At 34.8% G+C, this 23,300-nt stretch overlaps 1 protein-coding gene across 1 annotated transcript in view; it reads right to left on the reverse strand.

Annotated features, from left to right (window-relative positions):
• Window positions 1-23,300, reverse strand: part of Adgrb3 (adhesion G protein-coupled receptor B3) — a 674,891-nt gene that overhangs the window by 346,522 nt on the left and 305,069 nt on the right. The window contains exons 7-9 of the mRNA XM_076860054.1: window positions 19,252-19,353; window positions 18,776-18,882; window positions 916-1,110 (exon numbers count right to left, since the gene is read on the reverse strand). Coding sequence (XP_076716169.1) covers window positions 916-1,110; window positions 18,776-18,882; window positions 19,252-19,353 — 404 coding nt within the window. The remainder of the gene's footprint in view (window positions 1-915; window positions 1,111-18,775; window positions 18,883-19,251; window positions 19,354-23,300) is intronic.

Consider the following 23,300-nt stretch of genomic DNA (forward strand, 5'->3'; position numbering starts at 1 on the left):
AAACCAAAGATGTATTTAAAAAGTGAAATGCAAACAAAACTCCCAAATGAAGAAAACAATACCTGATCTGGGAGTTTTGCCAATCCTTTATTTTAATCAACTTTTTACAGAGATAATAGGAAGAATATTGAGCTGGAAATGCAGAAATCAACTCAACATTCTTGGCACGAATACATTTTAGACTATAGCACAAAAAGAGTTAATCTGAAATGCCAACTGAGGTTGCATTAAATATGCTATTATTTTGCCATTCAACAAGCTTTGTTTCATTGGCAAAGGCAACACTAAAACTGGTTGAACACTTAAACCCTATTATGGAAATAAATGATGTTGCTCTAAAAGTCTTCCATGGCAAGAAAAAAAAAAATGCTGTAAATTTCTTATTTTCCTATTCAGAACAATTTCTATCTACCTTATATTTTCTGGCAATGATTCCACAAAATTAAGTACGGTTCTCCCTCTTCTAATAGCAAACCCCCAAACAAACCTTAAACTATGTCTTCTTTGCATGTTATAGTTAATGTGCTTTCATTATACTTAATGCACTTTTAATAGTCTCCTATGGCAAGATGTTGATATTAAATGTGGGAATAAAATATCCGTGATACTACCTTGAATTTGCTGTAATGCCTTTTATCTGAGGGCTCAAAGCACTCCACACACATTCTCATTCAGTATCTCCTTGAGGTGTAATATGTGTACTTTATGGTTGAGGACTCTGAGGTGCAGAATGAGGAAAGGAATTGAGGTCATTTCCAGAGTTCACACTAAGCGCAGCCTGGATATTTCCCTGAAGGGGTGAGCATTCTCTCCCTGCAGTCCAGGCTTACTACCAGGTGGCTACACTGGCTTCTGGGTGCTAAAAATTGATTGCATCTTATCTGGTCCTTTCCTTCATGGGATTGTTTCTCTTACCTGAACACCATCAGATGCAGGGATGTAACTTGCCCTTTTAAATGTGTCTGTAACATTTCTGAGGATTTCCACAGACATCAGAAGATCTCCTGCATAAAAATTTTTCCTCTGAGTTAAATCCAACAGTGTCTTCGTTACCTGGGACATTCCATCACCTGCCAGAGTTCGCTGCCCCTTAGCCAGATGCTCTTTAATCTGTGATGGTCAAAAGAACACAATCAACATCAGAATCTTCATTACTGTTTCTTTACAAATCTTCATTAAATAGCTATGTTAAAAATTCACTGATCAAGTTTAAAATAACTTTGCAATATTTGGAAAGATACAAAAACCTTAAATTGTGTGTATCCCACATTCTGATAAGCATCCAGCATGGAAAAAAAAAAGAGTATATACTTCTTGTCAAACCTAATAGACTTCCCATTTCTAGTTAGAAAATGAAATTTAACACCATTGGGAAAAATATGTATAAATTTAGGTTTTTGATTAGAGAAAAAAGTTAAACAATATACTTGCATGCATTAAACATGAGAAATTGTTTAGGGAGGTGTGACCAGAGATGGAGATTATAAATGCTTCAAAATTACCAGTTTTTGTGATCAATTTTAATAACTTTTGCCTTAAACACATCTTTATGTAGTAGCAAAGAGTTGTTGCAACACAATTTTAGCTTAAGAAAATGTCTCTAAATTTTAGAGGTTTACTATGACACGATTGAAAGTTAGATTGCTTTAGTTTTATTTAAAAAAAAAAAACAACAACAACAGGGGGAAAAAAGAATAAGAAACCCTCATCTGGGTTCTCTGGAGTAGAAGGAACCATTAAGATTCAAAGCTTCAATTACTTTGATGGCTAGAAAAATGGCTGTCGATTCTCATGTTTGCCTATCTTACAGCTCAAGAAAAGAATCTTGCAGCCCATAAGAATGAAAAGGTAAGAAAGGCGAAAGAAATAACAAGGATCTGTTATACTTGTTAAATAAAGGTTAACCTCTATCTCACATTGCTAACTTTTTAATTAAATTAGCTTAAAAATCATGAAATAAGCAAGAATGAACACATCAGAGAAATACTAAAAAAAAAAAAAAGGTTAAAGTATAATACGTGTCATCATAACTATGTTTCAGTTTCTCATTAAGACACATGCCAACAAGTCATGGTAATCAATCTACACTAAACAAAAAGGTAGAAATTTCCTAAGAGTTATATTTTTAAAAAGTATTATCTTGATACTTTGGAGTTTTTAATTAACCTTGAAAATTCCCTTATAATATTTCAGAAAAATGAAAATCTTCATAGACCAGCATGGTGGTGCACACCTGTAATCCAAGAAGCTTAGGAGGCTGCGGCAGGAAGATCGAAAGTTCAAAACCAGCCTCAGCAACTTAGTAAGGCCCTAAGCTACTTAGCGAGCTCCAGTCTCAAAATAAAATATAAACCAGCTGTGGACGTGGCTCAGTGGTTAACTGCCTCAATCCCCAGTACAAAAAAAAAAAAAAAAATCTTCAGACACATTTTATATTTGTTGTGATATGCTAAAAACTAGAATGTATTTAGACAGTTTATTTTTCCCATTTTCTTCTTTAATTTTTTTTCTATCTCCCTTCAGTGGGAGAGAACAACCACAAGTAAAGGCCCCCATGACTGGCATGGCATTAATTATCTAGACCCTCTCTTCAGACTCAAGGCCAATAACAAAAGCTGTTGAATGACATTAACATATTTAATCATGATATAGACCCAACATTTATCAATCAGGACACTGGCTGTCACAGAAGAATGTGACACAATGATATGTACAAGTAGCCTGAACTCCAGCTCCACTTCTGAACTATTTTCACTTTTCTGTTCAGGTCATGTATTACATGGCTTCATGTTTGCACTAAAAAGTTCTACCTTCCTCCATTTCATTATCTCCTGTTTAAAAACCATTGAGATTTAGTCTTGCTTTTGTCAGTATTTTAGCAAAGTTAATAAATTGCTTCTCTCTGCTATCTCTTACCTTGTACATGTATGACCCTTATCACAGTGAACAATAATCATTTAGCAATATATCTTTCAGTCCCTACAGTCTTCCTACACTATGAGGGTAGGCTCACTGTCTTATTCACAGCCTTATCATAGAACATAGAAGCATATCATAGAATATAATAAAAAGTAGTTAGGGTGAATTCAGTTTTTACGTGCTAACTGTACTTTTGTGGTGAAATGGAATGAGCTTTAGAACCAAGGGTTCCTGGGTTTGTATTTTAACTCGACGGCTTATTACTTATGTAATTGAATGCCTTGGAGACTCAGTTTATCATGTTTTCTGTAAGATTTGAAGAATACACCTATTTAATGAAATGTTTTAATATTTTCTTCATTCAAATGAACCCACACAGCCGAAGATGATTAGCAGGAGCTGCTGCACATAGGAACGCTTTTGTCCTCACCATGGTTACACAATCTACCCTGGAGACTTCTAGCACTTTGCACTTATCCCCTGCACTCAAGTCATTATGGTTTTGTTGCTTTTTCTCCATCATAAAAAGTACATGCCTGTCTCAGGAAGATGGACACAATGCTTTTATTTATTTTTACATGATGCTGAGGATCAAACCCAGTGCCTCACATGTGCGAGGCAAGCACTCTACCACTAAGCTAATACTTCAGCCCCTTCAAAAGAATCTTACCTGAGTAAATATCTTAAATGGTATCTTTGTCACTTTCAATTACCTTATCCTACTTCATTGTGCTCAACCTGACCGGCTATATTTTGTCCATTTTGTTTATTACATTCCCAGCGTTGAGAAGACTTCCTCAATATGTTTAATGAATGAATTGAAGGGATAGAAGAGTCAGCTGTCTTCTATGCAGTTAAGTAAGTTAGGTACACTTGAAAGTTGTCCTACCTCACTCCTGGACATAATACATAGCAAACATTGGTACCAATAACAGGAGATAAATAAACTACCTTACTGAGAGAGAAAATGTAGCCTCTAGACTGAAAAGTATGTGGTTCAGTAGATAGTCTGGGGTTTGGAAGAAAATTCAGAAGAGAAATGAAGTCAACAGGGTCTAACTTGCAAAGTGTCATAAATTCAGTCTTCAGTTTTGCACTGGTGGTGTAAATCACAGCTGTGATGCTCAGAGCAGCAGAGGACTTAAACTGTTCCCCGTGACTGCCAAAGTAAATAATGCCTGACTGCCTCAAATCAGCATTTATTATTTTGTCAACCTACACTCATGCCTGTGAGAGATCTAACTTGTACAGATTTAATGTACACTCCCCTCAAACAAAAGCATCACAATATCGATTTGATGCTTGAAGAACAAAACACTGAGACATGTTTTCTGTTTGCAGTAAGAATAGTTATAGAAGGCACTGAATGGATCAACTCATCAGAGATAGGAAGCCAGTTTCTCATCTGGGTCAGCATCAAATCCAGCACAAATCAGTAATAAATCAGCGTCATTGCCGACTGACAGCTGCATAGCAGGCTTATGTGGTATAAGTTGTTCTCAATCCAGCTCTTAGCTAACAGGTGCTCAGATCCCAATACCAGCTCTCACAATTGGCACTAATTAGCATCCTTTTTGGCATTGTTAGTGAAAAGTACCCAGGAAAAATTCCTTGTAGTATTTTTACACACTAGAGCAAACTATTCATAGCATTCATCCAGGGTGTAAAGAATGTTTGGATATGACAATTTCTAGCTAGAAGATATTCAGTTGAAAGACAGTTAGTTTCCATTTTTCGATCTTTCTTCCTCAATACAAACATACTGCAGAAAGTTCTTACCTCCTGCCTATGCTTTTATTTCCTTTTTCTAGAATGACAAATCCAAGTTTACCTGCTAGATATTTTTTTTCTGGATTATGAAAAAGTTGGGTACAGATAGCGTTTCTCTATTTCAACCCATTTTCTATCTGCTTTCCATCTCTCCTCCTTTATGTTTGTCTGTATATTTTAACTCTCTGGTTATCTCCATGATTTTCTTAATCCTATCCAAACTCTTCTTCATTTCTCTCTCTCTCTCTCTCAAAAATAGGCCTGATTTTATGTATTTTCTTTAATACCAACTTCTCATATTGTTACTTCATCTACTGTCTTCCCACCCATTCTCTTCAAAAGGCACCTAAAACCGACCAGTCCACACTATTCACCACTTCCCAAAGAAACCCCATGGATCTTGTCTTTGCCCCCTGACTCATTCTCTTCTATAATTTTGAACATTGTCCCCAAATCCTCTTGTTCAACTATTATCTTTCCTTCTCCTTCATGAATTCTATTCAGAAAACTGGCACTTTATCAACTCTATTTTCAAGCCTTATAGAAGTAATCTTGCTATGACTTCTATTGTTATATTGCTGATGTTCTTATTCATTTTACTAAACCATAAACTCCTAAAGGGCCTGTCTTTTCATATTCATTTTTGGTTTAATGTAATCTCTAGCACATTGTCTACCACATGCACAAACAGGTTCAAAGTGTTTTCTAAATGAACTGAAACTGAAGATTTTCTTTTTCTTTCTCCAATTGCAATACTCAACTGTTGACAGGGCAAAAACAACAATTTATGATCATCCAAAATAAAGACATATGCAATAACTAGAAAAGTTTTACGTGATGCAATTGACTTTTCAAAGATATCCAATTACTATGAGTAGGCATTTTGAAAATTCTAAACATCAACATTTATAGTTGTATAATTTCTACCTTCAAAAGATAACAATACAAGTGATACACATTTACTGAGTGCCTGTTATATGACAAATGTGGTATCATGTAATTTACATGAGATATGTGATTTGGGTTTTGACATGATCCTCACATGTACTACAGTTATCTAAGGATCTACAGATGAAGAGACTTATTTAAGTTAGCTCCATGCCCCAGGACTGTGTAGAGACAAACAGTGGTTGTATCAACAGTTGAACTAAGGCAGTCTGATTCCATAGCCCATCTGCCTTGCCATACCATGCTTAACTCAGGTTTAATAAAAATTTTTGTTAGAAATTATTAAAATGCTTAAATATTTAAAAATCATTATAAATTATACTTTTTAAAGAGATATTGAATATTTTTCATAGTAAGAAAAAATATGTAAGAAACAAGTGACTTGAATAACCAGATTATTGAGGTATTGTCAAGTATCTGAGCAGCAGTCATTATTTTGGAATATAATGTGTAATGTTCCCCAAACTACTTACCAATATCTATTTAAAGAGTATAAAAACCTTTGTAGGCAGTTTTATTCAGGAGGAAGAAAATTCACTAAGGATATATGGAATTTCCCTTGAGTGATATTTAAAATTTTTTCTTAATTTTAGGAATTTAAAAGTTTCCTACTTAGGTTGGAAAAAAGGCTTTTATAATTTTAGTATTTCCTTAAAAAATTATAACTATCAGTGATTAATCCTACTCATATTCAAATACTCTCTGAGTGTTTTTGCTCCAAAGGACAATCTTAAAAAGTTTCTTTGTCATTCACATTTAATACTGTTGACAAGATCAAGGGTGAAAGGGGAAAAATGAAATCTAAAAATAGATGCTTTTTATAGTTCTGGATTCATCCTCCTTGCTCTTTATATAGAGCTAAGTGGTGGGGTCACGGCTTAAAGAGTAGGTGTGTTTCTGAAATAACCTTATTCTTTCATTTTATGCCTCCCACTGCCAACCACACTTGCCTCCATTGTGTAAATCCTAAAAAAAGGTTTATCATAGTTGCTTTGTGCAAATGACACACTTTAAACATCATATATTTATATATTATTTTTAACAGCAACTCCTACAGTCCATCTGTAAGGTATATTAAAGGTTCTTACAGTTTGAGTGGCTTCAATTAACAGATAATTATACATGGAGCTTCTTTTTGTAAAGCAATAATCTAAATATATATTTCGATTCAGTTCACAATTCTGTCATTTTCTGAGACCAAAGTCATTCACTTGATAATGGCATTAAATTACTTACATATCTAACTTGAGTCTCCAGGAAAGACAGAGATTATCCTGTATGAGGAATAAGATACACCCTTAGATCTAGTATGAACATTTCTTAATTTTTTCCCTGTATTTGATGTAAAGAACTTGCTTCACCTTAGAGTTGCCCTAGGGCTAGGAGTTATGTTTAAAAAGACAATTTTTTTTTCTTTTTCTTTTTTTTTTCTTTAGAGAGAGAGAGAGGGAGAGAGAGAGAGAATTTTAATATTTATTTTTTTAGTTTTCGACGGATACAACATCTTTATTTGTATGTGGTGCTGAGGATCGAACCCAGGCCGCACGCATGCCAGGCGAGCAGGCTACCGCTTGAGTCACATCCCCAGCCCTAAAAAGACAATTCTTGTCTATAGATAATATGATAAGGCAGATTTACCCCTATATTGTCCTGCATAAAGCATTTATGTATCAGTTATAGCCCAGGCTAATGGTTTGAATAGGATTTGTCCTAAGAGGCTTTATATATCCCACTTTCTTCTCCCAAGAACCTCTAAAGTGAGAGGAAGAATGGCATGAATTTGAGAATCACAAGTTACTGTTATGACAATAATTAGTCATGAAGAAAACTGAGTAGGCATACACTATCCAGGTTTCCATGTGAAACCCTGAAATTTCCAAAGTAAAAATGAGACACAGTAAATTCATGTAACCAGTGGAATGTAGGAATAGCTTTAATTTAGTAGTTTTGGGCTAAAATAGGACAAAAGTACAATTCCTGAGGAAAGGACATATGTAGGTAAGATTGTTTTTCTGAACACCTAACAAAACCAGATGTTCTCATAAATATTTCCATTCATGGAATTTTCATGAATACAAACAACAATAAGTGTTGGTGAGGATGTGGGGGAAAAGGCACACTCATACATTGCTGGTGGGACTACAAATTGGTACAACCAATCTGGAAAGCAGTATAAAGTTTACTTAGAAAACTTGGAATGGAACCACCATGGGACCCAGCTCTACCACTCTTCAGTCTACACCCTAAAGACTTAAAAAGAGCATACTACAGTGACTCAGTCACTTCAATGTTTATAGCAGCCCAATTCACAATAGCTAAACTGTGGAAGCAACCTAAATGCCCTTCAATAGATGAATGGATAAAGAAACTATGGTACATATACACAATGGAATATTACTCAGCATTAAAAGAGAATAAAATTATGGCCTTTGCAGGCAAATGGATGGAGTTGGAGAATATCAATCTAAGTGAAATAAATCAATCTCAAAAACCCAAAGGCTAAATGTTTTCTTTGATGAGTGGATAGTAATCCATATTGGGGGGTGGGGCATGGAATAAGTGGAGGAACTTTGGATGGGGCAAAGGAGAAGGGGAAAAGGGGAAGACAAGACAATGGAATGAGACAGACAGCATTACCCTAGGTACATATATGATTGCACAAATGGTGTGGCTACTTCATTCACAACCAGAGAAGTGAACATTTCTGCTCCATTTGTGTGCAATGAACCGAAGAACTTTCTACTGTCATTTATAATTGATTACAACAAATAAGTAAATAAATAAATATTTCCATTAATGGGATAGAACTAGAACATGCCCCATGAGCTCAAAGCAAGAGAGTTGTCCCATACTGGAACCCAAAATTTCAAGAATCTCCCCAATGGGAGGCAGAGCACCAACTGACTCAGTTTTTCTTTAAGTTTTCTAAATTTTATTTCCATTACTGGAGTGTTTTGGGGTCTAGGGATAGAGCATTAAACAGCAAGAATCTAAATAGAAGTTATGCTGTGATGACAAATAGCTCCAAAATCTTAACACCTGAAACAGGAGAGGTTTATTTCTTGTGTTACATAAGGAGCCCATCATCTTCTGGAAGCCTCGCTCTATCACAGTCGTTCAAAGACTTGAGGTGATGAAGGATAAATGATCATGCATTGGTGACATCCTCATCCTAGACACGACAAAGATCACTTCCATGCACAACCAAATGACCAGAATCAGCCACATAAGTATGCCTAACTTCAATGGAGTGAAGAAGTACAATTCCCTCAGGAGAGGAAGATCAAATATCATCTATGATTATGGTATCTTATTATAGTGGGAGTTGACCATTAATCATTTCATTTCTTTGTCCTCTCTAATTCCAGTGCATTCATCAACCAAAAGTGCAACCCTAGATAAAACCCACCATGGTGATTTTAAAGCTTAATCTGCAAATGAATCAAAAAGGGTAATATTCAAAATGCAGATTCTGATCAGGTAGATCTGGGATAGGGACTGAGATTATACTTTTCTAATAAGTGCTCAGGTAGGTACTACTGATACTTTTGGTCCTCAAAATAATTTTTTTCTTTAATTTTTCTGAATAGCAAGAATATCCTCTTTGCCCCCTGCCCAAGTAGTTCAACTTTCCTGGATAAAAATTACAAGGAGACTAACTAGGTAGACTCTAAATTCTTCTCTTCAAATCTCAGATTGTACCCAATGCAACTTGATAATCCTATTATATTTCTCTAATAGGCTTATTTTCAACATCCTGCAAATTACTATTTCAAATCTTTTCTTCTTTCCTAAAAAGACACCTGTCTCCTCTAAATTTTTACTTTTACCTAATGATCCTGCCTTGTACTTAATGGCAAAAAAGAAGTCTGCCAGATGAAAAACCCATAATCTTTCCCAGACAAACCTCGCTAAGCTGATCCACTGTATTCATCTTCCCCATCGTTTTTTTCCTCTGGTTATAATGTAGCAAGTATCTCTTCTCCTATCAAAGACTTTATTTTTTCACTTCTGGTATAGATTATGGCTCCTTTTTCATCCTTTCATTATCTTTAATTTTCTTGTTTCTCTTCTAAATTTTTACCATTTATTTATTTTTTTTTTTACTGGATCATTTCTTTTAACATGCAAGACTGTTCTAATATTTCCCATTTAAAACAAACAAAAAATAAAACCCCACGAACAAACACAAAAACCTCTTTGGACCTTGCATCTTCTTTAATTACTATCCATTCTTTGGCTCTCATTCATCATCAAAACCTGGAAATAAACCGCTGTGAAGTCTTCCATCACTTTCTCATCTTTTCCTCTTCATATTGATGACTTATAAAATTGTTTCTGGCCCAGGCTTGGAATCTAAGCTTCTGACTTTCATATCCAATTACACTCTCCCTACTTCATAAAAACCTTCTTTAACCCCCAATTATACCTACCCCAAATTATTCCTCGTGGTTCTGCCTTCTTCACCTTAGAAAGTGGCATTACAATACTCCAAAAGTGATCACTAAACTTTAATAAAGTTAATCACCACATCTCATGGATTACTGCAGCAGGTTTCACAGCTTCTATTCCTGCCCTACAGCCCAGTCTCCACTGAACAGCCATAGGACCCTCTTTAATTAGATTGCATCACATCACTTCTCTGCTCTCAATAGCTTCCTATTGCACTTAGAATAAACTCCAGACTCCTAGTAAGAGCCTTGAGGCACAGCATGATGTTTTCCATACTTAGTTCTCTAACTTCATCTCAGGACATTCTCTTGCTTACCACCTCTGCTCAGTGATCTACTTTCACTTCCTTAAAGACTTCAAAGTCTCTCCAAATGTTATTTCTTCTACATGGTTTGTATTCTCATCCACTGATAAACTTGGCCTCTCCACTATTTACATGTCTAGTTCATCTCATATTTTAGGTCAGAGTTTAAAATATAATTTTCTTGTAAAGACTCCACCATTTTATTAAAATATAGGTTTCCAAAATTTTTCCCTATTTTGTCACCCTGTGAATTAATTCCTGTATATCACAATTTGTGACTATTTTATCTCTTGCCCTGCCAACTTTATTTTGTATTTGTTGAGAGTTCAAGTTGTATCTCCAAGTTCTTGCACTGTGCTTGGTACAGTTAAATCTCAGTGAACATTTGTAGAATGAATAAATGGATAGATGAATAGATGGATTAAAAAATATGGAATAACAAAACACTTTCCTTGGTAATTTTTTCTTTGGTATTAGCCTAACTATAATTCTCTGCACAAGTATATTATATCAAATCATCTTATGAATTAAGTTCCAATTCAATAAATTTCAATGCCTATGACTGACTCTAACATTTCTTCTCCAAGGCACAGTAATTCTATACTCTGATAATAGGTTAAATATCTCTTGGGATTTTCTAAATCTAATCAGAAATACTTTCTGAGGTAGAAAAGGAAAAAAAATCCGCATAACTAGTAGAGTTATTTAATTTATACATCTATATAATTGCCTTTCTTAAATTCTCTAGGAAATACAATCATGTGACTAAAGATTTTTTTTTTCTTGTTTGTAATATAGTTGACATTTACTAGTTTGGTAGACTGTCTAATTCATGTAAAAACCAATGCTTTTGCTTCCTCAAATAGAAAAAAACACACATACATTACAAAAAAACAATCTTTTAAGGGCACCCGGGAGGACTAATAACAGTGAAAATGATATGAACTAAATTTACACAAAGTAGAGGTATTCTCTCATGTAAGTCAAAAATTTCATGTCTAAAATGGCACTGTATTGTCAATCATATCTGTTTACATTTTTACTTTTGTTCAGAGAATATCTGAGAAGAGTCCCTTACAATTATGTTTTATGAAGTCTGCACCCAACTACAATAACATTTAATCACAGGACCATTTGTCCATATTTTTCATAAATCTATCAATTAAGAAAGAAAAAAAAAAACACTTTTCTTTTCTCCTCTTAGGAATTTTTGTTAAAGCTGGACAAAACCTGAGGACAAGTGTGGCCCAGTCAGAGAACTTCTGGGGCAACAAGAGAAACTGCAGTTCTTGGTTCCCTTGACCTGGAAAAATCTATTGGAAATTTGAGAGGCTTTAATCCTGCTAGCTCTTAACTTATGTAGGAAGCTGCAAAGTTAGGAGGAAGACTTTTAAAATGCAGAAGTATAATTTCCTCCTTCTTTGCTAGTCTTTGGAAACAAATGCCTACTGAAGGGAAGAATGCAAACTTAAGCCCCAGCAGGTCTTCCTCTGAGGACATTTGGTGGATTTGAATTTGTTGTGGCAGATAGCTGGATCCGGATCTAGGCATTTCTGAAGAATTCAGATGAGTTTTTCAGTTTCTCAAGGCTAAAAGGGTGGGTACCCTCAGGCTTTCCACCCTTTCCTTAGGAAAGAGACTATAAGACACTGTTTGCTATGGTTTGGTTGAGTGTCTTCCACAGGCCCATGTCTTAAAGGCTTCTTTCCGTAGTTTACAGTGTTCTAGGAGCTGGTGGTAGGCATAGTAGTAGGATGTTAGGTCACTGGGTATGGGGCCTGGAAGTGATATTGGGACCCCCAATACCTTCATCTCTTTCACTTCCCAGTCACAGTTGAGATGAGCACATTCCTCCTCCTTGCTCTCTCACAATGATGAACAGCCTCATCACAGATCCCGAAGCAGTGGTTCAACCAACTGTGGACTGAAACTGTACGCCAAAATAATCTTTTCTCTTTTTAAATTTATCAACTCTGGTATTTTGTCATAATAAGTAATAGCTTATTAACACATAGTTCTTCCTGAAACTTCAAAATAGTCCTGTCCAAAATCAACCCCTGAATGAACTGAAGTTTCAATCCCTCCAAGTATCTGAATAACCAAGGAAAGGGGATGGTTTCTGGTAGCCATTAACATGTTCTACTTTTGTTTTATACAGTGTCTGACAGTCAGTAAAAAATTACTAGATGTGCAATCAGGAGAGAAAATATTATAAACACTGAAAATTGTTAAAATGCTAAAGAAAATAGATGGAAAAGGAGATAAAATAGACTTTTCCAGGCCTTGAGGGGAAATTTCGAAGGAACTGTAATCTTTAAAGAAAAACAAAACAAATAAACAACAAAAAAACTTACATTTTAGACCAGAAGCCAATGAAATATCGTCTAAAGGCCAATTTCAGTTCATTGCCTGGTTTTTATATAAAACTTTATGAAAATGCAGTCATTCCCATCTATTTATTTATTGTTTATAGCTGTTCTCATGCTACAAAGCAGAATCCATTGTCTTGACAAACACCATATGTCATGAAAAGTCTCCAATATTTACTGTTATCCTTACAGAAAAATAATTGACAGCCATTTCCTAAACCAATAATATATGAAGTTAAAAAAATTTTAAAACAATTTTTCAGATATAATAGAAAATACATTAGGAATTTCTGAAATATGCTATAGACTTTTATATGTGGTCTGAATAAACTTAAGAGGATTCTGCTCATTATAAAACAAGTCACGTTCTTCAACTTTCCTGGGCATTTCTGATCTTGGCAATCATTTAAGTTCTAGAAGAAAGGATTTGAAGGTTGGCAACATTAATATAAAGGGAATTGAATAGTCTATCTTGAGTTGTTGAAACAAGGGTCTCCATATTCATTCCTAAGAGGTCTGTGTAAGTAGAAATACATACATATAGATACATGTTTTAGCCACACCACATCCCCCAAAAAACAGAACAGGTAACTTCTGTTTCTCAGGCTCCCTATCCCCAACTGATTAGTGACTACTTCAAAATTAAAACTATATTCTACTTCTCCAAATCAGCTGGACCTTAGCAGTCATTTCTCTGTGCTCATTAAAGAAACAATGTCTTACACACTTTTTATCTTAATATTTGTTGTAAAAAAATTGCCAAGACTATTATTTTTAATCCCCTATGAAAGTTTCAATAATAAAGTATATTACCCTTTTTCAGGCAACTTGCTGAACATTTTTGCAATGAGCTGGTGGCTAAAAAAGTGTAACATGTGAGGAGTTTTGTATCAATGAATAAAAATTCCACTGGGATATAGCAAATATAAAAGAAAAATAAGTCATACCTATTCTGTTCTCTAACTGTCTCTCTGTCTCAGTATCTTTGTTGGTCTCCAGTCTCTGTATTTCAATCCCTCTCTATCATTATCTCATTATTTCTCAAAAACCACCAATAAAAGGAGTAATAAAGTTCTTAAACCAAGATTCCAGCTCTTTGATATCTCTTACCATGAAGTCAAACTTTCAAAAACTAGATGAATTATCACTCCGACTTTTGTGTTTGCTCATTTAGTGAAGATTTGAAAAACCGAAACAGAGACGTTAGGAAACATCTCAAAGGAGAACATTCATACTTAGCTCTTACAATTTCTGTATGGATGAGTTTCTATTAGTGCAAAGTCTTTAGCCTTTCTCAATTCTCCATCATTCATGTTTTGTCAGTTTTATACAGCCTCTCTCTCCAGATGCATGCCTGTGCATATGTGTGTAGGAAAGAGAGAAAGAGGGAAAGAGAGAGTTTTTGTCTAGGTGCACCAATGACAAAGTTGGTCTGCTTAACTAAGGGGCATCCTGGCCTATTTAGACACAGCATTCCATCATTTCTCATGATAATTTTATAAGCAATAAGAAATGGTATTCTTACAAGCAATAATAAATGTTGGCGAGGATGTGTGGTATACTCATACATTGCTGGTGGGACTGCAAATTGGTGCAATCAATATGGAAAGCAGTATGAAGATTCCTCATAAAACTTGGAATGGAACCACCACCTGACTCAGCTATCCTACTCCTTGATTTATACCCAAAGGACTAAAAATCAGCATACTTCAGTGACATAGCCAAATCAAAGTTTATAGCAGCTCAATTCACAATAGCAACCTAGATGTCCTTCAACAGATGAATAGATTTTTAAAAAATGTGGTATACATATACACAATGGAATATTACTCAGCCTTAAAGAAGAATAAAGTTATGGCATTTGTAAGTAAATGGATGGAATTAGAGAATATCATGCTAAGTGAAATAAGCCAATCCCAAAGGCCAAATGTTTTCTCTGATAAGTGGATGGTGATTCATAATGTGGGGTGGGTAGGAAGAATGAAGAAAATGTGGATTGTGCAGAGGGAAGCGAGGGAAGGGGAGAGGGTGTGGGGGTGGGAAAGCTTCTGCAAGAGGGACATTATTACAATATACATGTGTGATTACACTACCAGTGTGACTCTGCACCGTGTACAGCCAGAGGAAGGAGAAGTTGTGCTCCATTTGTGTACAATGTGTCAAAATGCATTCTACTATCATGTATAATTAATTAGAACAATTTTTTTTTTAAAAAAGAAGTGATTTGTGATCTTTACATTATGGATATCAGTGGTCCAACAAGACATCTTCTCTTAAGCATTTGAGAATTATTCTCCTGCTATTAAGTAGACTCTCACTAAAGCATGTTTTACTTGTGAAAAAAAAATGATATTCTTCATTTGTCTGAATCCTGTGACTATTTCTCAATAGGTTAAAAATTATTTTACCTAATTTAGTATATTATTTTTAAAATTCCCAGTATCAAAAGACACATTAATACGTAGAAAATATGAAATGTCCAATAATGCTACTTAACATTTAGTATGTTGTTTGTATATTTCTAATTTTACTAAAGAGTGTGCACATATTTGTGCCTTATCTTTTCTTAAAAGCAATACTTGGAGCATAGTGTTTAACTTTGTATCTTATAAGGTTTCCAAACAAACTTCACAGGTAATAGCTTACAGAAATTGTTCTGTAATAACTAAATAATTTTAAAAGGTGTTGTTATCAATTACTCCACATTTCTAGATAGATTTTCAGCTACAGAAATTGCACATGGAGGATAACATTTATAAATTCATGAACAATACTTCTGGTGTATCATGTTCTTAGTGCTCTCTAGTTGCCAGTATCCTACCACGAAGAAAAATAGCAAAATCATTCACGTAGCCACAGAATATCTAGTCTGTACTTAACATTGTGCTAGGCAATAAAACAATAAAGACAAAACATGGTTCTTACCCTAAAATAACTCAAACTATACATTTAAGATTGCTGACTTTACATTTTTTAAAATGTTTTTAATAGCACCTTATAGTTACAGATTTTATAACTGTGTATATGTACATATATTATATTCTATATGAAAGAGTTGGTAACAGGTCTATTTATTTTAAATAATTACCTGTAGTAGATTATTTTTTAAAAGTAATTTTAATAATTTATTGAGCTTTTTGATTATAGAAAATTTTTTAAAAAGTAAAATTCTTCGGGTATTAAATGTTGAATTGATACAGGAGAAAATATAGTCTGCAAAGTAATTTTGGATTTGTGGGAGTCTCAACTGTTCTATATCACAAGCATTATCCAGCTATGCCAGTCAGACACAACATAGCTTAAAGAAGCAAGAAGAGTAGGTGTATGGAAGGAAGCTGACCTTATTTCCATCTCCAGTATACTCTGTAGGATATGGATAGTGAGGCTAATGTGTGAGGTAAACATCTTTGAAGACACAGACTGATCCTATATTCCTATGAACATGCAAAGCAGATCATCATCCTTAGGCAAACACTAGATTTGTTAATGTATGCATGTATAAGTGTGTAAGCATTCATACACATGTAGGTAAACATAATTCATGTATAAAATATATATAATATCTACACTTTCTCTCATCCTCCTTATCTATCTTTTTATACTAATTTATCTTTATTTTTCTACATGCATAGCTCAAGTTCACAATATGTGAAACTCTAAAATATTATTCTTATTGAAATGGATTCTTAAATGCAAATGAATTTTCTATATATAAAGTTATCAATATCTTATAGTTACTCAGCTCTTACAAACAAACAATAAATGTATAGTATCTCATCTGTTTTTCCCCTATATTTCCAGAGATACTAAAATGAAGGAAGGACTTCCATTCTGTAAATAGCAAACTAAGACTTGAGTGAGACCGTTTGACTTTTTCTGAGAACATGTAATCAGAAAATGTGGCTTCCAGCCCCAGAGCTTAGGGCAGATGATTAAAAAAAAAAAAAAAAAAAAAGACTCAGGAGGTTGAATGGCCACCACAAAAGAGATTAGACATTGGATCAATTGTGTCTGGTGTGCAACTTTCACTGTTTACCTCTCTTAGGTGGATTCCCTCTAGGTATATCTTTAGTTTCTTTTTATGCATATTGAGGCAATAATACCACACATGTTGAAGCTTCTTAAGAAGATTGGAGTTAATTAATGAAAATTCCCAGCAGGTGATTTGTAGGAGATGAACACATAGATGCTTTGTGTTCTAAAAACCATGCACCTGATTTTATACCTATGCCAACAAGGCCATATGCTGTTATTTATCAACTGAATTGTTTTTATAAGATATGTAACTTGAAATCTTATTTCTTCTACTTCACAGACTGAAGGCTCTTCATTATCATGATCTGCAGTCACAGAATGCAAATTCATTTCCATACTTCAGTACAGAACATTGGATTCAGAAAATAAAACTTTTCTGTAAAAATGTGATATTTTTCTCATTCTTGCAAATTTCTAAGAATTGGCTTATATTTACTTAATTCTTGAAATTGTTCCATCTACCATCATGACTAAGAAAAAACTGAATGTAGATATAATTAGAGTAAAATAAACAAACTCTAATGTCTAAAATGCGGGGAAAATAAAATCCATTAAAATTAAACTCATAAAAATATTTTGCTCATATATAATTCTGATACAGAATAACATGAGTTATTGATAGCTATTATTAAATGAGGATTTATTTATCTATATATATATACACACACAACAAATAAATTTTTAAAAATATGAAATTTAAATACTATTCAATACCTTTGTATACCATATCAGTAATTAAATTGATGAGTTTTTGGCGATATAGGAAATACATAAATATATTTGTATTATATGTTTTTATAAGTATATGTAAGCATATACTTATAGTGGAAATAAGGCTTTAGGTAGCCAAATAATAACTTTCTAATATACATATATGTATCTATAATGATAGATATAAGGATCTATGTAGTTATCAACTCAATTTTTGTTTTCATACATAAATATATTACTCAGCATATAATTTCTAGATTTTTAAAAATTTGTTTTATTTTTCTGATAAATAGGTAAATGCTGATTCCAGCAATTGATAAGGGTGTTTTTTGTATAAACTTCTTTTCCATCCACAAGCAAGATATCCTTCAGGGTTTTTTTTTAAGAATATGTGTTGACAGTCAGAACATTAAAACACACACACACACACACACATACACACACACACACACACATACACACACAAGCACAGCAAAACATAAAGGCTCTTAAAAGAAACATCATCCCTACCAAAGTTCAACTTTCCATTTGGCTTATAATGGTATTTTATTCTGTATCCCACAATGTGTACCATTCCAATAAATAGAGGTCTTCCTATCTGTCAGGATGAAATGGCAATAGTGTCCAAAATGAGAATGACTTGCCCTTATGAAATATCAAGCAAAATTTAATTGTCCTCAAAATACCCATGTATCACATTCTGTATAGTTTAAAGATGTGTGGGTAACTGGCACTACTTTGGAAACTTGAGCCCCACAATTTTTGTCTAGTAATTAAATTCCTCTGGTTCAACAACACTGTCATTTTGTTTTTACATCTTAATTTCAAACTGCAGTAAGAAATTTGACATCTCAGTGACACAGCTTTGTTATTTCCCAATTACTGAAAAGTTAAAAGAATTTTAAAATTGTGTGATGCTTTGAAATAGATCTTATATAGAATTTAACACAGACTTGAATTATTCATTATATATAGTTTAATTCTTACACATAAAACTGGAAAGCAGACTTTGCTTAGGCCTTTTCCAGTTAGACAAGGAATTCTTTCATTTAAATAGCAGGATCCATACAAACCCAAGCCTGAGGAATAAAACAACTTAGCCCTAACTTACAAAAAATTAGCTTTCTATCACATCCGTTTTTCCATTAGGCATTTTTTTTTTCAGAGACTTTACTGATTCGATTGTACAGCAGAAGGTTAAATTCTTACACAATGATCATTAGCAAAAAATAAACAGAGCAAGTACTAAAGCTGGCTTTGCACCTACTGAATGCTGCAAGTGTCTGTACTCATTTGATATGCATCTTGCAAAGCTCGGCTGTTCCCAGAAGGCCACTCCATGAAGACTGAGAGAGCAGCGTCTGCTAGTGGTGCCTGTGTGTCACAAAGAACAGAGAGAAGCTTTATAACAGGATGCTTGAAGGCATCGCATAATTGGGAGACTGGCTGAAAATTGGGCTTACGCTATTTTTTGCTTTAAAAAACAGGCATGTGAAATTGTTATTTGGGTTATTTTTTTAATGCCTGTGAGTCACCCTGAGAAACCACTGCACCAGCAATATTTTGGGGGCCTCTTTTTTTGGCTCCTTTCAGGAAGTACTTTACTAAAATTGTTTCATTAATTGCTTATTGGACAGACTTATTTATGGATACAGGACAAAAGCATGACTTCATAAGCAAGCACAGCATGCTGTTGTTGGATAGCAATCTTCATTTGGATTTGGGCGGGTCATCTTACTGTACCTGTGGCATTCAGTGGGCATTGATTGAATGCCAAATCGCCTGCTGGAGTCCTTTTCCACACCATCGACATCAGATAATCCTCTGGGCATATTTCATAAGGTGCTGCAATTTAAAACAGAGGGCCTTGAATGTCAGCAGTGTTTATTTTTTTAAATATTGGCAATAAACAATCCTCAAATGCATCTCTCTCACTATGAACCTCTTTCATGTTCTTTAAAGTAGATTGTTTTCTGAAATGTTAGAGACATAAACAAAAAAACACCAGGTTTTATTTCACTATCTGCAAAATCTTCATGCTTCCTTTGAAATTTCTTACTGTGTAGGCTTTTATGAAAAAGTCACCTGGGTTTATCTCCAAATTGAACACATTCAAGAATGAAAAAAAAAAATCTTTCCAATTTTTTATATTTTAGGATGTTATACAATAAAGTGATTTACAATATACCAAAAGCCATATTAGAATTATTAATAAGTGTTAAGAATCAATTAACATACAGTTCAAAAATATGTTTTTATTTCTTCATCCAAGAACAAAAAATACCAGTTGTGCTATAAGAATAAATCAATTTGATTTTTAAATTATGTTTGAAATTTCAAATAATTATAGAATAAGAAAGTTAAAAGGAATTTTAAGAACAGATCTATAACAAATATATTATAATGTAAAAAACCCAAATCATGAAATAATGATTTATAATATTTATTTAAATACCTTGATAAATGAGAACCTAAGAAACAATAAGTAGGGCTGGGGATATAGCTTAGTGGCAGAGTGCTTGCCCAGAATGTGCAATGCCCTGGGTTCAATTTCCAGTACCACAACTACTGTAATAACCACTACCACTATTACTACTAAAGTCCCTAAATAAATACATGCATGTGACTTCCTGGGAGAAATGTCTTCCTTTGGAAATAGTGTCTTATTTAATCCATGACAATAAAAATTCTACAGATCCAATTGTGCTTCAGAATTCGTGAATTCTGTAATTTAACTTATAACTATTAGTAGGTGAGAAAATGCAATTGAATGCATTATGTATTGAAATTGCAGTTTTTTTTTAATGACCTAAGACAGGCTGAATGATTTAAACAAGGGAGCATGTTAAAGTTGAAAGTATCATCAAAGGTCACCTATTTCATTTCCTTCATAGATAAGAATGCCAAAGCCAAAATGAGACTCACCCAAGGTGAGCGAGCTGGTGGAGGTTATCAGCAGGGCTGAACCCCAAATTTCAATTCCTCAATAGCCTTCCTTTTGACTTTCCAAGTGTTTTCCTTGTTAACTTGAATTGTTCAAGAAAGTATTCTTCCCCTGATTTACTCTGAGTTCTGATGAAAACACACTGGTGATTTGACTCCAACACATGGAAGCTTTGCTTGGCAGATAGGTTAGTAGGCAACCTATGTCAGCCCCAGTTTGTTTCATAAGCTGTCTTCTCCTCACTAGTGATGCCTATCAGGCCTACCACACTCACCTCAGTCTTTACTCACTGAACCTTCCCTGGAGCACCTCTGACTTTTTCTTTCTTGAAAATACTTTCCTCGGGGGGGGGATAGTAGAGGATAGGAAAGATAGCAGAATACAACAGTCACTAGTATGGCAATATGTAAAACGTGGATGTGTAACCGATGTGATTCTGCAATCTGTATACGGGGTAAAAATGGGAGTTCATAACCCACTTGAATAAAATGTATGAAATATGATATGTCAAGAGCTTTGTAATGTTTTGAACAACTAATAAAAAAAATTAAAAAAAAAAAAAGAAAATCATTCTCTCTTAGACCTCCACCAAATACTCAGGCCATTTTCTTGTGTACATTTTCCTTTCTTAGTCTCCTTCCTTGTATCCTTTGCAGAATGATTCATACTTCCCCTTTCCCTTAAGTTAAATGCTTTACTTAGATAATTTCCATCATTAATAATATTAATCCTATTAACATTCATTGAGTCTTTTATAGTCTTTCATACCCAAACTCAATCTTCCCCAACTACCTATGATCTAGAGATGACTATTAGTCTTATTTACTCATGTGAAAAAACAGAAGCACAGAAGGAGAATTGACATTTTTCCTTTTCAAATTTGAAACATTATTTTCATTACATATTAAATCCAGACAAGAATATCAGTGCAGTTGGGGGGCACTGAGTAGGAAGGAGTGGCTTGGTGAGGGTGCCTGGTTCTCACTCCCTTTAGGAGTTAACCATGCCTTCCTGGCCTCTTCCATGCATCCAAGGCTGCTATTCTGACACTGTTAAAGGATCCTTCTTGGGATCCAAGAAGAATTTTCATTAAGGCTGGACTGGGATAGTGGTGATGGGTAGAAGTAGAGTCATCAGAAATCAAAACTAAAAAGCAGCAAAATGTATCACAGACACATACATAATTTAGCTCAAGCAAAGGAAGCCTCCATAAAGGATTCTCTTCCACAGTTATCTCAGGAAACAGGAGAGAAATAAATTAAGGAATATAGCAGCCATCACCAGCCAAGCATCCATAACCAGACGCTCCCACAAGTAGGCTGGGGGACACTTCACTGGCTGCTCCATCTGTCCCCCACAGCATGGAGAGCATATGCTCCTATTCTGGACTCTGCTGCCCAACCAGTCTCCTCCCAGCTGGAGGTGTCTCCTAAAAGGACAGGTGTCAGTATCAGGAAGAAAAGGCAAAACCCAGAGGTGTGGCAGTGGTGAGGGAAGTCACTGCCATGGAAATAGATGGTGCTTATATTAATGTCACTGAAGGGGAGGAAAGCTGGGAAAAGAGGAAAAGTTAGTAAAATGTCAGAGCAGCAGTAAGAATGCAATCAGTTGACTTTTAACTCAAACTTTTCCTTGTGTTATACTGTCGTCATTCTTCTAACTCCAGCTATGAATTGGAGACAACTATGTGTTTCTTTGGTTTGAATGTCTTTCTTGGGTTTTAGATTGGCAGAGACAACTGGTAAATGGCATTTTTAGTTGAATATTCCACAGAAAACTCAAAGGCAATCTGTCCACACTTCAATTCTCACCATTTTCCCCCACACTGCTGCTTATTTTCGCTCCCTGTATTTCCTAACTCTGCCAGTAATATGCCAAACATGTCCCTGTAACTAAAAACATCAGATGCATCTTCTACTCATCCTTCTCCTCTTAATCTTCCACAATTGTACCATTCACCCAGGCATCCATCCTATCCTGTGTGAATTAGGGAACAAGTTCATTGGTAAATTCATGCATTTACTAACCTGTGCTGAGGCCTGCTATAGAGAAAACCAGGGATACATTAGAAAAACAGTCTCTGCCTGTGGTTCTCTCAGGCAAAGGGAGAAAACAGAGGTAAAATGCACACACACACACACACACACACACACACACACACACAATTACTTTTTGTAAGTATGCAATATAATTGTAATTCAATACAATTGTGATAAATACTTCAAACATTAACTATAGGGTGCTGTTTCCATCTAAAATCTGAGAGTCTTCCTGGAAGAAGTGACACTTGAGACTGGCAGTGTGAGATACAGTCAGTGCTCTCGGCATAGGGCACTTTACATGAAAGTGCCTTGCAGCAGGGTAGGGCTTGAGGCATTCAGGGTGAAGTGACTGGAAGGAAAAGAATGAGGAGAACTGTGATGTCATGGTCTGCAGAGACAGGCTCAGATAAATTTTTAATTTTAAGAAGATTGGTTTGCCTTGTTTAGGCAGACTATTTGGGCTAGACCATTGAGGAGGTTAATGCAGGGCCACAGTTATCCTTTAGTAAGAATGAATAGACTAAAGATGGAAAAAATAAGTGGATACAAGATAAGTTTGGCCTGTTGGCTAAATGATGTGGGTAATGAAGGCAACAGAGAGGTCCAGGATGATTGCCTGCTTCCTGAGCTAATGGAATGGGTGTCAAGTGATGCAATTCCCCAGTACCTTTCACCTTAAACCAATTTTTATGCCTTGTAACAGTAATCTCTAAAATGAAGATTAACTTTGCCCCTTGCTGTCATGGGTCCCTTGTCCTCATAGAGTAAAGTTAACTGTGCCTGTGTAATCAAAGACCCTTCTAGTA

This window comes from Callospermophilus lateralis, chromosome 6 (genome assembly GCF_048772815.1).
Source record: "Callospermophilus lateralis isolate mCalLat2 chromosome 6, mCalLat2.hap1, whole genome shotgun sequence".
Classification (NCBI taxonomy): Eukaryota; Metazoa; Chordata; class Mammalia; order Rodentia; family Sciuridae; genus Callospermophilus; species Callospermophilus lateralis.